This window comes from Ciona robusta, chromosome 2 (assembly GCF_009617815.1).
Source record: "Ciona robusta chromosome 2, ASM961781v2".
NCBI lineage: Eukaryota > Metazoa > Chordata > Ascidiacea > Phlebobranchia > Cionidae > Ciona > Ciona robusta.
In genome coordinates, this window is record NC_143236.1 from 7,344,970 (window position 1) to 7,361,888 (window position 16,919).

At 36.1% G+C, this 16,919-nt stretch overlaps 2 protein-coding genes and 1 long non-coding RNA gene across 3 annotated transcripts; 2 read left to right on the forward strand and 1 right to left on the reverse strand.

Moving 5' to 3' along the window:
• Positions 1-1,339: 1,339 nt before the first annotated feature.
• Positions 1,340-3,637, reverse strand: LOC149740739 (uncharacterized). Its single transcript, XR_016384347.1, has 2 exons — positions 3,462-3,637; positions 1,340-2,090 (listed from the first exon to the last, which is right to left on the reverse strand). It is a non-coding gene; the product is annotated as an uncharacterized LOC149740739 (long non-coding RNA).
• LOC149740740 (uncharacterized) lies at positions 3,066-9,819 on the forward strand. Its single transcript, XM_089871507.1, has 21 exons — positions 3,066-3,257; positions 3,483-3,581; positions 3,721-3,879; positions 4,161-4,298; positions 4,461-4,618; positions 4,822-4,957; positions 5,082-5,220; positions 5,306-5,394; positions 5,509-5,602; positions 5,682-5,779; positions 5,887-6,120; positions 6,356-6,392; positions 6,508-6,654; positions 6,755-6,897; positions 7,249-7,323; positions 7,452-7,575; positions 7,700-7,865; positions 7,984-8,101; positions 8,378-8,541; positions 8,933-9,046; positions 9,400-9,819. The coding sequence occupies exons 1-21, from the start codon at positions 3,203-3,205 to the stop codon at positions 9,436-9,438; spliced, it is 2,526 nt and encodes an 841-aa protein (XP_089727633.1). The 5' UTR covers positions 3,066-3,202; the 3' UTR covers positions 9,439-9,819.
• Positions 9,820-10,820: 1,001 nt separating this feature from the next.
• Positions 10,821-16,457, forward strand: LOC149740741 (neutral amino acid transporter 9-like). The gene is made up of 11 exons (XM_089871521.1): positions 10,821-11,022; positions 11,088-11,168; positions 11,242-11,399; positions 12,096-12,269; positions 12,483-12,572; positions 13,266-13,481; positions 13,858-13,964; positions 14,340-14,444; positions 15,082-15,230; positions 15,527-15,616; positions 16,043-16,457. The coding sequence occupies exons 1-11, from the start codon at positions 10,982-10,984 to the stop codon at positions 16,212-16,214; spliced, it is 1,383 nt and encodes a 460-aa protein (XP_089727647.1). The 5' UTR covers positions 10,821-10,981; the 3' UTR covers positions 16,215-16,457.
• The last annotated feature ends 462 nt before the right edge of the window (positions 16,458-16,919 follow it).

Genomic DNA, 16,919 nt, shown 5'->3' on the forward strand with positions numbered 1-16,919 from the left:
CTTTCACTGTACCAAGTGTTTTGCAAAAGACTTAAAACGCCAACGATGGTGGCAGCATCGAGCCGCTCCGATGTTGTAGCGAGATATGTGATAACAAGAGTGTCGAAAACACTATGAAGGAAAGACGGAAAACCTTTAGCACATAATATCCAAAAATTCTTCTATTGCATCTATATTGTGTTGTTTATAGTTATATGTAGAGTGGGGTCAGATAGGAGACCTTTAGTACATGTAAACAAAAATCCTGACTGTGATTTTAACAATTAACGATGGTCTGTGCAAGTTGTAAGGATACGGTTTTATAATTCATTGAATGATCTTTGTTTACCAACAAATGAGACGAGAAAATAAAATAAAAAGGTGTTCCGTGGAGATGACCTCTTCCCTCCCTACTATATATTGTGTACGTTACCTAACAGCAACATAATATATAAGGACGGGGGAATATGGGACACATTTTCGTTCTATTTTCTCGTCCTATTTGGTAGTAAACAAAAAACATTCAAAGAATTATAAAACCGTATCCTCACGACTACCATAAACCGTTGTTAATTGTTTGAAATGCGATCAGGATATTTGCAGGATGTTATGTGCTAATGGTGTCCAATCTTGCCCTGCCCTACTTTAACTTTCCAGTGGGTAAAAAAGGGACGATATACCATCTTCTTCTACCATACTATATTGTTCAAACTTTTATAAACGTTGTACACTAATGTCCATATTTTTTTTTCTTCTGTGATGATGAACCCGTGACTATTCATTGCCAAATATACGCATGAGTCAATGAAGTTTAGATGTTGGGTTGAAACTGTTTCCGTTTTACTAAAAACAATATTTTGTGACGCACCACGTGCGACAATTAATAACGATATTTCTCCTAACAGCTTTTCCTGTTTTAATTTAGAATTCGATTACTAAAAGGTTATGGATGACGCGCGTAAATATCAAACCGTTATCACCCTCAAATGTACCCTGCATACTTTTCTAATTGAGTTCGCACAACTTGTTTAGAGTTTAAGAGTCACGATTTTTGTTACAACCGTTTTCCTCGGTGTCACCCTTATAGCGTGCTTTGACGACCCTTCTTTTGATGTTGTTAATGGGAGAAGACGGGACAAGCACCTTAGCACATAGGAACGGTCTATGGGGGTCATGGTGATACAGTTTTATAATTCTTTAAATATTCTTTGTTTTCTACCAAATAAGACGAGAAAAAAAAATTAAAGCTGTTCTATGTTCCATGGAGAGGATTCCCCCCTCACCTTACTATATATTGTGTAGTTTAAAAAAAGTCGTACAGTATAATTTTTGAATGGGTATGTATAAAATACATGAACAACACAATAATATTTCCTTTATTTTGCACACAAACTTAACTATAGACAAAATCACCAACTAACGCGATGACACACGATTAATTGTAATAAAGTAGCGAATATTATGACGTATATAATCCCAACAACAATGAGCTGTAGATAATTTCCGCTCTGAGTTAACGCGGTTTCTTTAACGCTGGATGACCATTGCACTGTTTGACCCGGTTATAAGGCTTATATGATGTAATATAACAATAGTACATAACTGGAACGATGCTGTATTGTAACGTATACTTGGTCTGGTGTTGTGATTTAGAGTCGCATATACATATAACACTAACAAAAGTCCATCACAAAATACAGATAAAATTCTTCGGTGTGTACGTCTTTAACGAATTGCAGTTTGCTTTTTATTATTTAACAACTGTAACTAAGTTTTCCTTGAATATCGAAGGTATAAATCTAAATACGTCACTAAGCAAAAATATGCAGGATTTTAAATATTTTGGGAGTTTAATAACTTACTGTCACGATAAACGTATATGACGCGCATATATTGCATTTAAATATATTTTTTATTTCCAAAAATACACAACCTATTTGTCCATTTAAAATTATGTTCACAGAGGGATATCACTCTATATTGATAATGTCGTGTTGAGGATGTGATAAGTCAAAATTGTTGGAACTCGAACTGCTCTGCACGAAGTTTACCTTTCGCCTAAACCTGACCCGAGAGTTTCCAAAATTTGCAAATCCGTTGACGTACGTAATCTATAAAAGGAACAAAACGTTACTGCGTTCATGCAGGAAAATGCATTGGGGGTATCAGAGCATAGGACGTGAGTAAGCACATGGTTATTTTTCAAAGATTACCTCGAACAGTGAAATGAGGCCACTGTATTAGGTAAGCACCTATTCCAAAATTTTCATCATACTTATTGCCCACAAGGGTTACGCGGTGTTATGATGCTATTATAATGCATGTGATAGTTAATTCGTGTTGAGTAACACTCTCCTTCCTATGCTGACGTAACGCACGCAAATCATGCCACAAAAGTAAAGGAAATGTAGGCGCTACGCAGTGAGATCACAAAACACATTCAGCACCTGCGTCACACCGACCATGTATGTACTAAACTATTTAAAAACTTTCTATTTTGAAACTAAAAATGTTTCAATATAGAACAGGTGTTGCGATACACTGAGAGTATACACGGCCTTACATAACTATACTCGGTAATCAGGGAAAATATCTAATTCGAAAGTTTTGTTTGAATCAGTTTATCAACAATTACACACACACTACCAAATCACACACAACCAGACATAAACATCGTCAGCGTAGCAACATTTAACGTTAATTTGGCGCTTAAAATGTAGCCCACTTTAAACGAACTTGCGATTATGCGTCAAGCGTACGTCAACACACAATTAAATTGGCCACTTAGTAAAATATAGACTTGTAAATGTTTACTGTTTCAATTGTTTTTGTTCGTTTGTTAGCAAGCCACGTAAACTGGTTACACTTTCGTGGAAAATGCCCCCGTCATTACACTGCGTAATTGCACGTTATTATTGACCCCAGAGCACAGCGGTCAGTGATATTAAATATCACGTATCGACCGCTTAGAGATGCAAACATATAATTGATCATCAGTGATTTCACCTCTCAAGCCTAATAAGCATTCGAAAACGCACGGTTGTGACGTAACAGGTGGACTGGCCTACTTTATAAAAGAAGGCGGAAGACAGAGCAGGCATTCAAAGAGAGAACGTTTACAGTAAACGACTAAAGAAGACTACCATCATATTATTATTATTATTATTATATAAGTACGAACTTCTAGAACAAGATAAGATATACAAGTTACAACGAAGACAACATGCAATTTCGAGTTTTATTTTTCGTCTTAACGTATTGTTTTAGTGCAATACAAGGTAAGGAATGTGAAAAAAACTTTATTTGATGATTCTGTGTAACCAATTAGTAAACGGTGTAATGAAATAATATAAAACTTTTAGGCATACAGTTTAAAGTTTTTGTACTTAATTTTTTTACCCAAACCAAAAATAAATATTAGTGTGATTTTCAGATTTTAAAATTGATTATTTGCAGAGAATTAATTTATTTCTATAACTTACACTTTACTTTTTCGATTCTAGGTACACCACTGCCAGGTGCTGAACCCCCAGCCCCATTATTGGATGCCATCGAAGTCCCCCCACCACAGATTACTGAAAGTGAATTAGCGACATTGGCCGGTAAGTTACTTTTACATGTATATAATCATAACTTATAAAATGCATATGTACAACTATAGCCAAATAAAAAATAAATAAAAAAAAAATAAAAAAAAATAAAATATTAAATTCCTGTGTTTAAACGTTTACTAATTTCCAGAATCCGGGGTGCTAACACATACTAACCGAAACGGAGGGGCAACTGGAGATCCGCGCGGGTGTGGCCAGGAATGTCCGTTGGGTTACAAAGTTGTTGCTGGAGTAATTACATGCGAATGCAAGCACGAAGGAACTTACGAGGGAGACATGCGGGTTTCAAGTAAGTGTTTTTGTAATATAGTAGGATGGGGTAAAATGGGACACCCCTTCATTCTATTTTCTCGTCTTATTTGGTAGTAAACAAAGAACAGTCAAAATATTATGAAACCGTTTTCCCAGCACAACTTCCATAGACCGTTGTTAATTGTTTAAAACACGATCAAAATATTTGGATATTATGTGATGCTGAAGGTGTCTCGCTTTTCACCACCCTACTATATTTGTGAAAACAGACAACTAACTAGCGGTAAATATGAAAAACTAACATTCTCTATGTCATAGATGAAACCTATCACGAGTTTCTCCGGATGTTCGGTATGGATTGCGAAGAGCATAGAACAAGAGGTGCCAGTCTCAGCAACGCGTGGCCCAAAACCGGATCCTACGTTTACGTTCCTTACACAATCAAAACCGGCTTCAGTAAGTTTTGTTAATTCCAACTAATACTCACTAATTGTTATTTTTGTTAATAACATTTTTGTTTTAATTTTTAATCTAAGAATTTTTAAATTTTTACGAATTTAAAATTTTTGCAACTAGTTAAATATTAACGAATTTTAAAATTTACATTTTCAATTACAGCGACAGAGCAACAGACCAAAATCCAGGAAGCTATAAACGACTTTGCCACTCGAACTTGCATTCGGTTCGTCGCTCGAACTGCAGAGGTTGCTCACGTTGAGTTCACACCCGGTTCGGGTTGTTCTTCTTTCCTTGGCAAAACTGGACGCAAACAAGCGGTAAGTATATTTAAGATTAGACCGTTGTTAATCGTTTAAAGCACGATCAGGATATTTCGATATTATGTGCTAAAGGTGTCCCGTCTTATATATATTTTATCGGCACTATAAAGTTTTTTTTGAAAATGAAACGTCTGTTTTAAGATAATGTTTATTAGGTAGATTGGTAGTTTCGTATTTATTTTAAACTTTGTTTTTTTCAGATTACTTTAGCTGGCGGTTGCTTTAGACCCGGAACTGTTCGTCACGAAATGATGCACGCACTTGGTTTCTACCATGAGCATTCGAGGGCAGATAGGGACAACCATGTAGAAATAAAATGGGATAATATTGCTTCCAGTAAGTTGTATAATCGTACATTCATGGCCTATACTCAATATGTACTGAAAAGGCTGTGTTGTACAATTATACAGGTTATAATTTTTTTGCAGCTAATATTTAACTCTATAATATTAACTTTCAGCATACGAAGGCAACTTCCGTAAGATTGCTGTTAGCAACTGGAATAGCTACGGCTCACCATACGATATTAACTCAACAATGCATTACGGAGCTTACGCTTTTGCCACTGACAGAAGCAGACCTACGATTGTCGCCAAAGCGTAAGTGCTAACTCGTAGCAAAACTTTGTTTCATGTTCTTTATCCAACCATTGGGGTCAAATACATAACACTTTCTATTTCGCAGTGCTATCCCGGCAGGAATAACCATGGGACAAAGATTGGGATTCTCGCCACAAGATTTGTTCCAGATTAACGCAAAATATGGATGTTCAGGTATAACCTAAAATGCTTGTTTAAAAGATTTCGAACCACTATTCAGTAAAACATAGATTCAATACGCTTAACTGTTTAATGCATGTTTTTGTAATATGTTCAATGTATGCGCAGGGTACACAACAAGCACTGGATCCACTACAAGCACTGCACCGACGACAACAACAACGACTGTCCCAACAACTGCAGCTTGCATTGATAAAAACACGTAAGATGAATAACTAAATGATGCGATGGAGTTTTTGTATCATTAATTGCAGCGTATATAAATCTATCTTTCATTTCAGTAACTGCCCAACATGGAAAACTCAAGGATTCTGCACAGACAGCCGATACGTGAGCTACATGCAAAGTTTCTGCTACAGAAGTTGCAGTAGCTGTGCAGGTAAATTTGAAACTACACCACTCGTTATTACAATTTCTGTACTTTGTTGAGTATTCTGTACTTTTGCTGAACTTAGCTCTTTGCCTTTAACGTTTTATTTCGCTTAGGCACAACAACAACAACAACTACAACGGCACCCACCACCACAACCACAACAACCACACCCGCGCCTACGACAACTACTACTACCACGACAGCTGGTTCAACTTCAACAACAGCGGGTTGCTCCGACAATCACAGATACTGTGCTGCGTGGGCACGTCAGAACTTTTGCACCACCGGCGCTTATATAAACTACATGAGAAACACGTGCCCAATGAGCTGTAACATATGTACTACTGGTAAGTTAACGTCACGATTGCTATTCGTACGTATAACATATTAATAAATATTAATAATCACCTACAAAGTAACCTATACACGGTTATACTCGTGAGCTGGCACGAGGTGTGTGAAACAGAACACCTGTGTTATAACGACTTTCGTTTTCCGGCCATGCAAGGATAAAGTCAGTTACATTGACTTATTTATTTATAACTATTGGAACCGTTTTTAATCGAAATTTTAATTTTACAGGTACTACAACAGTCGCTGCATGTACAGACAAGGCAGGGTGGGTATTTTGTTTCTCTTTACTCAATAATTACATAACCATTACTTGTTTTTTTTATACAAGACTGTTTATAATCTTATATACCGTAAATATAAATTCACTATTTTATATACAGGAGTTGCAACGCTTGGAAACAAGCCGGTTACTGTACAGGAAGATACGCAACATACATGGCAACAAATTGTAAATCCAGTTGCGGTTTATGCGCAAATACAGTTACTACGACAACCACCGCAGCACCATGCGTCGATAAAAGCACACAGTAAGTAAAAATATATTTTTTTGTAACTAAAATTCCCTGGCATAATTCTGTATAAATTTCATTAATTACAAAGTTAGATACAACCTATGCTTATTTTTAGTTGTGCCGCATGGGCAGCACAGCAATATTGCGTGAAGGACTTCGTGAACTACATGCGTGCCAACTGTCGGGTCACCTGTGGTTTATGCGGAGGTCACACAACTACTCAAGTAGCTACAACAACCGTAGCGTCAACTGGACTAGGTGAGTAACACATTAACGTTAGGTCATTGTTTACGAAAAGTTTTCTTACATGTTTGCAAAATATAAAAGGGTGGTGGGAGATGGGACATCTTTTGATTCTATTTTCTCGTCACATTTGGTGGTAAACAAAGAACATTTAGTGAATTATATACCTGTATCCTCCCGACCTCCATAGACCGTTGTTAATTGTAAAACACGATCAGAGTGTTTGGATATCATGTGCTAAAGGTGTCCTATCTTCTCCCACACTACACCATACATGGGCAAAAAAGGACTTGTCTATTTTTGACCTGCATTATACATTCATGAATCTATTATTATACTTAATGATTGACATTTTATTTTGTGCAGGTACCTACAATGGTCAGTGTGGGATTCCCATGGTAAGCCTTCAGTTCCGAACACCAAGTCAGCGTATTATTGGAGGTTAGTTATACTTTTGATAGTTCGCAAAGAAAATAGTTGAAAGTATAAAACTAAAAAATCCTAAAAACGAATGGAATTTGTAAGGGGGCACCATTTATATTGTCTCTAAAAATTCATTATCTTCACAGGAACCAATGCAAACTATGGAAGCCACCCGTGGTTGGTAAACATTCGCAGACTGACCGATGTGAACATATGCGGCGGAACTCTCATAGCCCCAAATAAGGTCTTAACTGCTGCCCACTGCTTCGGGTAAGAATTCCAAAGCATTACATACGGCTAGCTTCTAAAATGCATTGATAAAAGAGCCATAAACTATGCTGGCCATAATGTACGGTGTTTGCGACTTTATTAACACGCAGTGTTCTAATTACAGGAATAATCGTAATCCAAACGTCAATTATTACTTTGGATTTTTGGGGAAGCAGGATAGAAGGATAAATAGAGTCGACCGTGGACAAAGGCGAGTCTCATTTGCCAGCATTCTCATTCACCCAAATTACAATCATGCAACTACTGACAACGATATTGCAATTATCACAGTAAGTCCATATATGGTTACTATAACGGTGTAGCACAGTTGTTATTGGAGCAATTATGAAATCATAATACTGCATGACGCATTCCGTGACACGAAATAACTCTCTCTGTGTTCAACAGCTCACCGAATCTGTGACGTACAACAACTACGTCAGACCTGCATGTTTACCCCAGCAGGACGAAACCCTTGCTGCCAGAACTTCGGGCGTTGTAGCTGGATGGGGAGACGTTAGTGATGGTAAGAATGAATAACTATAGATTTTAATCATATAAAGCGCCGGCAATAAAATAATAACCGACAAAGTAACATACATGGTAACTCGTAAGCTGGCACGTGGTTAATGAAACAGAACACCTGTGTTATAATGAATGTTGTGTTCCGGCCTTAAGCGAGGATATAAAAGCAAGTTAAATTTATTTATTCAATCATTCCTTTTTTATTTTGCCTACGAACATCCATTCTGACCGCCTTTAAATCGGTAAAACGTAATTTAACCAAAGTTATATTTTTTAGCCGCTAGTAACCTTGGAAGCGACATTCTTCAACAAGCAACGGTTGAAGTTATCGACAATACCGTGTGCAACCAATGGCTTAAAATATTCACCAATAGAGACGATGAAGTAACAAGCAACATGATGTGTGCGGGGTATGAGAGCGGTGGTCGAGACGCTTGCCAGGTAAAGCATTCAAGAGATATGTGGTTACATTATTATAACATCAGTGTGTGGTGGAATAGAAATATAATTGCCGGAAAACAAGTCTAGTTTACAAAAAAATAGCCGGGTATGCAATTTAAAGAAAACATCAAAAGTATTTTACAAATTTACAAAGTACAACTTGACTGAATATATTAAACATATAGTAGATTTGGGGGAATGGTACTTGTTTTCATTCTCTTTCTTGTCTCATTTAATAGTAAACGAAAAATATTTACATGATTATGTAAGTGTAGCCTCACAATTCTAAAATGAAGTTGGTAATTGTTTAAAACAAGATCGCGAAAGATGGGATTTAGTAGCTAACGGCGACCCGTCTTACCCCACAGTACTAAATGTAATTTTATTCCAGGGTGACAGCGGTGGTCCATTGATTATAAAAGTATCCAACAGACTCTATGTGTATGGTATTGTATCATGGGGTTATGACTGCGGAAAAGTAAGAAAACCTGGAGTCTACACGAAGGTGAGAAGTTTTTAATTTTTTACTTAATATGTTTATTTAGTAGGGAGACATTCTTCATTTGGTAGTAAACAAAAAACATTCAATGAATTATAAAACCGCTTTCTTACGATTCCCATAAAACGTTGTTAAATGTTTAAAAAAGATCAGAATATTTAGAAATTATGTGCCAAAGGTGTCCCGTCTCCCCCCACTATATTTTATTAAACTTATTAAGTTGTGTTGTCTGGTCTAACGGGCACGGTCAGGAAATCACAGAAAGTTTTACTTTAGACTGTAGTAAACAGGATACTTTACAATTTAAACGTGTGTGTTTTTGTCTTTCGACCAGCGATTTAATATTTTTTAATTTTTAGGTCTCCAACTACGTCACTTGGATCAACTCTAATTTATGAAGAGTTTTTCGACCTCGAATACTCAGTGAACCTGACATCGCTTCAAACGTAGACATTGTATATTTTAACATTTTATATAGTTTGTTATTGTCCTATGCAGGATGCTGGCTTGTATGTATTTTTTATTTCTAATTATGTAGCTAATATATTTTATACCAGGTCTGGAACCCTAACGGGTCTTCTGGACTAACGTTTTTTATTCTGCACTGTCAGTCCCAGTTTATAATTTTCACTTTACTTAATCACTTTCTATTTACACCTCATGTATTTTTTTACATAACCGAGTGCAATGACCAACACTAGAAACGGGCATTTTATTTTTTATGTATGAATTTTCTCAATATCACATCGTGATGAATAAAGAGTATCGCATTACTGAAATGTTCTTGTTTGTTTAAATAACATGGCAAGTAATTTAGCGCAGTATTGTTACATCAGTCATTTGCTTCATAACCGAGAATAATTACTCTATAACCCAGCAGTGATGGGATCAAGTGGTCACAAATGGGTTGTCCGAATTATCAGCCATATAAAATTCCAAACAAAATAATCACCTACAAAGTCACGTACATGGTAACTCGTAAGCTGGCACTGTACAGGTGTTTGAGGTGTATGAAACAGAACACCCGTGTTATAACGACTGTCGTTTTGCGGCCACGCGAGGGTAAAGCAAGTTACATTCATGTCAAGTCGTTCAAGTGTGTAATTTTGCGCGTACACAGCAACTATTCGATTGCAACCACAGCGATCTGCAGCTTAACTTAATAGTTTCTTTTGCTAAAGTTGTGATTTACTGCAACGCAGTGTTTCGTATAGCGATGGTGCTAAAATTTGAAGTATCAGCAACTGTACAGTTAAACTCCGTGTGGTTGACACAGCCGTTTCTTTCCCATGACGATCTTGAATTCTCTTAACTTATTAAATTCATTTTTTTCGTCTATTCAGTTCGCCGATTTGTTTTATAGTAGGGTGGGGTAATACGGGACACTTTAGCACATAATATTCGAAGGACCTGATCGTGTTTTAAACAATTAGCAGTCTATGAAAGTCGTACGGATACGACTTTAATTAAATGTTCTTTGTTTACTACCAAATGTGACGAGAAAATAGAAAGACAGGTGTCCCATCTACCCCCACCCCACTATACAATACAAATAGGCTCTGCAACACACACTTGTGTCCAAGCTTTTAAAAATATTTTAAATCGCAAGAAGAAAGGTTATGATATGTTTGTTGCAGCCACAACATAACAGACCAATTTAAACCCACGCCCGTGTTATCTTTGTGAAGGTGTTTGCTTAGACCTACGACTTATCAACTTCTAGCACAAGAGAAAAGAATTCGACCTACTAGTCTCGCATCGTTGCGTTAGCTGACCTGCAAGACTTTTAACCGACAAACAATTTCAGTGTGCTAACAAATGACAGCGAGTAAGAAGCAGAACAGCGCTTGGTAAATTAGTTAACACATCATACTTTGCAAAGTACTTGACTGTACCGTTGAGATTACATAAACAAGTTCTCGCCTGTATACTTTAGTAAGAATGTCAACTGCTACGGAAAGAACAGCTTTGTTAGCAAATAAGTAAGTCAAGTACTTAATGAGATAATGCATGAAGCTACATTTATATTACTTTTCTGAATCTCCAGAAATGTCGAAGAACAAGATACGACCGACGTGGATGGTTCTACAGACGATGGGAACGAGAAGCAAAGCAGTTTTGTAACCATGTAAGACATAGCTACCAGATGTCGCTTCCTTACTATAGGCAAACATAATTAGTCGCTAAACAAATATTCTTAGCTTCTCCATATGGAACGTAATGATGGGAACGTCTTTGGTTTCTATGCCGTGGGGATACACTGAGGCAGGACTTGCAACGAGTTTGGTTGTTCATGTTGCTATGGTGACGATGACGGTGTATACTGCGTACATTATCCTGGTATGCGCTGCTAATATGGGTAAGATTTAAATGCTTATATATACAACAACAAGTATAGAACGGGGGATGGTGGGACACCTGTAGCACATAATATCCAAATATCGTGATCGTGTTTCAAACAACTAACAACGGTCTATTGGAGTTGTGAGAATACGTTATATATTACTATAAGGGAATACGGGACACCATTAACACATAATATCCAAATAACCTGATCGAGTTTTAAACAATTAACAACTGCCTATTGGAGTCGTAACGATACGGTTCATTAATTCTTTTAATGTTCTTCGTTTACTACCAAATGAAACGAGATAATAGAATGAAAAGGTGTCCCATCTTCCCCCATCCTACTACATAACGTTGCTATTACCTAATGGCCTTTATAACTGGGCATTTAAAATTTAACTTTATTAAATCACCATCAATAATTTATTGTTGTGCGTGTGTTACTTTACATTTTGGAAAAACTCATGGGTAAAATCTGACTAGAAAGTGTTAAATATCCTACAGACGGACAGCTAAGCAGTTTAAAGGTGGCTGTACACAGTATCCGGCATGCGAATTCGCTTGCGAAGTCGTATGCAAACCCATTACCGAGTTCCGCATGCGGAAGCGAAATCTGGACATAACAGACAAAACGGACGGATTCCGGATACTGTGTATACAGCCACCTTTACTGGTTCGTTTTCTCTTTATCTGCGTGTTTTTGTTGCAGTTGATCCCGTTACAAAGAAAATACCAGAGTTAATCGACATGTGCAGAATATTGATCGGACCATGGACGATTTGGTTGAATATAATTGGTTCAAGCATTGTATTTGGAGGAGCTTTAATAGTTTATTGGATTCTGATGGTGGAACTTCTTTACAACTCTGTAAACTCATTTTACTGTAAGGAGTTTTTTATATTTATATACAGCAGGGTGGGGGAAGATGGAACACCTTTTCATTCTATTTTCTCGTCCCAATTGGTAGTAAACAAAGAACACTCAAAAAACTATAAACCCGTTTATTCATGACTTCCATTTAAATACATATCAAAGAAACAAATAAACCTATTATGATTAAAATAAAGTCGCTTTGATGGGCCAATTTGTTTCACAGACTTTAGCGATCCAACCACCAACCATACGATATCTACATTGAGTCCTCACAATGTTACATGTCAACTACATGCAGACTTACAGCAAACAGGTTAGCTGCAGACATGTAACATATAGTATAATGGGGGGAGATGGGACACCCTTTTATTATATTTTCTTGTCTTATTTGGTAGTCAACAATGAATATTCTTTGAATTATAAAACTGTACCCTTGTGACTCTCATAGACCGTTGGTAATTATTTAAAACACAGTCAGGGTGTTGTTTGTATGTAATAAAGGTGTCCCATCTTACCTCACCATACCTATAGCTATAAACAACACAACATAGAAGGCAACAACAATCTATTGCTTCAATAACTTAATAAAAAATAAACTGTATTGCAGTTAAAGTTACAACTTGTCCGGCGCCGTGGCGTAGTGGTTAGCGCGCCTGCCTGTAACCATTAGGTAATGGGTTCAAGGCTCGTCGCTGCTACCATTGTGGGCGTATGTGTCCTTGGGCAATACACTTAACGACAATTGCTCCAACCCAGTGGTCACTAATGGGTTGTCAAAATTATCAGCCATACATAAAAAAAATGATAAAATTCCCAAAAAAATAATCACCCACAAAGTAACATACACGGTAAATCGTAAGCTGGCACGAGGTGTTAAACCCGTGTGATAACGACTGTCGTTTTCCGGCCACGCGAGGATAAAGTGAGTTACATTCATTCATTCAACTTACAATACTTAAAATAAATAACCAAATCATTTTTTTAAATACCCTACCACATTTTTCAGGAATACCAGAGTGGTGGAAAAAGTTAGTTCTTCCATTTATCTTCATCCCATTATTTCTACCAATTCTTCAATTACGAAAAATCACCTTTTTTTCGCGATTGGGAGCTTTTGGGACGTTGTCAGTTGTCATTCTGATTATATCTGTGATTTATAAATGTGTCACTTGGGGGTTTAATGCAAACTTCAATGACACACACAGCATCCACTATATACCTCGTATGTATTTCTCTGGTTTACATTATTGTTGTTGTATAGTAGGATAAGGAAACATGGAAGACCTTTTTCATTCCATTTTTTGCCCAATTTGGTGGTAAATAGATAGAAACAATTTGCAAATTACAATCTTTAAAGTTAGTATTCTTTACAATGAAATTTAAATAGTTTTTCAATGTAAATTTTAATTCATGTTCCCAAAGCATTTTTTCGCTCTCTTTATACTAAAAGAGAAACTGTATCACCCACAAAGTTACATACGAGGTTAGCCATAAGCTGGCACGGGGTGTATAAAACAGAACACCCGTGTTATAAGACTGCCGTTTCCAGCCACGTAAGATATAGCAAGTCACATTTATTCATATTCTTTTATCAACAGAATTTAAATCCTCATTTCCTTCACTATCTGGGTTACTAGCTATGGCTTTCTTCCTCCATAATTCACTAACCACCATCTTTAAACACAACAAGTATCAAGCTAACAATGTGAGATGTCTCAACATATTGTATGATAATGCTGTAACCACCTGTGTGATATCTAAAGATATTGTACTGTTGTTAACAAGCGATATAATACTTAAGAATTGCTCTTATTGGTAAAGAGCTTACTTTATAGTTTAATGTGCAATAAAGTTTAATATTTTTTTACTAGAATATTTAAAGATAATATAAATCATACAAAAATCTTTTTATTTGTTGTTGTTATTAAAAGATTTTGTGGCCACAATGTTAAACTAACATGAATAAATTTATATCTTAACACACTTGGCGGTCTCCAAAACAGTAATTTTTAGATAGATTGCTTATTTTTAGAGAGATTGTTGTATTTAATACAAGAACTAACATAATATTTCAATTTAGGTTCGTGATTTATTTGCTGGATATACTTTGGCATTTCTGACTTACACTGTGATTGCTCTTTCCATCTACCTCGCGTTCCCTGGCCCCAAGTCTTGTATTAAACAGGTATGTCAATCAAACTGCTAAATTGTCTCATGCCAAAGCAAAGTAGCTAGCGCGGCTGCCTCTAACCTGAAGGTTACTGGTTCAAGGCTCGGCGCTGCTGCGGTTGGGGGCATATGTGTCCTTTGGCAAGACAGCGATTGCTTCAATCTAGCGATCACAAGTAAGCTGTCCAAACTATCAGCCATACATACAAACAAAAAGTCTCTCCAAAAACAATCAGTCACAAAGTTACATACTTGGTATCTCGTAAGCGGGCTTGAGGTGTATAAAACAAAACACACGTTTTATAACAACTGTAGTTGCCCCGCAATGCAAAAGTAAATAAGTTACATTCATTCAGTTAATTGTGTGGTTAAGTGGACTTTTCTAATACAAGTTGTTTTAGGCACCCATAAGAATCTGTAGCAAAGCAAAATTTATTTTTTGAATATAATAATTATACAAACGTTTAATCAGTGTTGTTTCCGGATGTTGTTACACTTATAGTAAGAATATGTCTTAATTAACAACAATGCCACTTAGGCAAAATATATATCTTTCATTATACAGCTTCATCTTCTGTTACATACAGACTTCATCTTCTGTTACATTTTTATAACACTAAATCCTACCCTCAGTTTATTTTATTGATTTCCAGAACTTCTTGGACAATTTGTCATACAATGATGAAGTTGCACTTGCTGCTCAACTGGTTCTTTTCCTGCGAATGTTGACTGTATTTCCAATAGTGGCATATATCTTTCGTGTTCAACTTTTTACTTTGATCAGTGGAGTGGAATATCCTGGGTAATAATGCATGAAAACAAAATATGAACTAAAATCTACACCTACAAAGCTACATACGTGGTAACTCGTAAACGGGCAGGAAGTGCATGCAACAGAATACCTGTGTTATAATGACTGTTGTTAGCCGGCCAGGATAAACTTGCCACAACTTTATTCAATTTAAATGTAAATTCCTAACAAACTTATTTCTTACAATACTAAACCTGATTTGTAGGTTTATATATGTACATAGAAAGTATTGCAAGTATTTATATATGGTTGGAGTACTGATTTTTAAAAATGGCAACCTTTTTCAGAAAATTCCAGGTGGCTATATTCAATGTCTTGCTGATAACATCGTGTGTGTTATGTGCTGTGTTCTTTCCTAATGTTGGTGACATTATCAGGTAATCTTTGAACTACAAGTTTTCTGGCGTAGTTTTTGTGACATATATTGTACTGATAAGAAAAAATGGGTTAGTAGGTAAATAAATATTGGCAATTGTTACAGATTCGTATGGGTGCCTAAAACAACGTATTAGGAAAGTGCAGTCAGCCACACACCTACCTGAATGAATGTAACCTAGTGGTCACTAATGAGTTGTTCAAATTTTTAGCCATACATAAAACGATAAAAGTAACATACATGTAAGCAACTCGCAACATGTGTATGAAACAGTAACGACATGTGTATGAAACAGTAACGACTCGATCGGGATATTATGTTCATAAGGTGTCCCATATTAACCCATTTAGTAGCCAACTTTCTTAATACATTAAATTGGATTAAATTTATCAAAATACAAGGTAATTTAAGTTGAAATATTGTACAGATATGCTGGTGCCTTCTGCGGTATGATGATTATGTTTGTACTACCATGCACTGTACGATATATCTACAAACGAAAGCAAGGCACTACTAATAATATTGAAACAATAGTGTTGGTGATTGTTTCAATACTTGGGGTGGTGAATTTTATCGGCCAGTTTACTGTTTCTGATTAACTCGAAATGAAGTTTTTATCTGTAAATATGTGAACTCTAGCATTTTACTTTCACCTCATTTTAATCAAAATAGTTTTTGTTTCATTGCTGTTTTTAAAGACTAACATTTATTTGTGCCATCAGATTCACTGTTTTATTATCAAGGAAATGTATTTTAACTTTTGTGACCTGTATGAAGCGTGCGTGGTGTTATAATAAACCTCAAGGAAGTTATAAATTTATTAAAAATCTTAAAAAACAATACTCAAATTTTAAATTCGTTGATGTATTTTAGAAATCAAAAGAAAATTGCTTCCTTTTTTAATAAGACCAAATTTGCGACCGGTTTAGGAACGTGTGATCCCAAAGATTATTTGCCCCATTCTGTTCCGAAATTTTGGTTAGGAATAGAAATTTTACTTCAAATTAAAAAATATAACTCCAATAGAAAATTTGGACTCTTCAAACTTAAATTTATGAAAATGGCATAAATGAACAAATTTCCGATGCCATAGCACAGTTAGCCTTACTCGTGTATGTAGTCTAAGTTGTCAGCCATACAAATATATTAAAAAAACAATTACCCGCAAAGTTAGACAAGCTGACAGGGTGTATAAAACAGAACATCCGTGTTTCAACGAATTTCATTTTTCAGCCATGTGAGGTTAAAGTAGTTATTCTTTCAATGCGTACACAACTAATTTTGCCAATATTGTCCCCAACCCC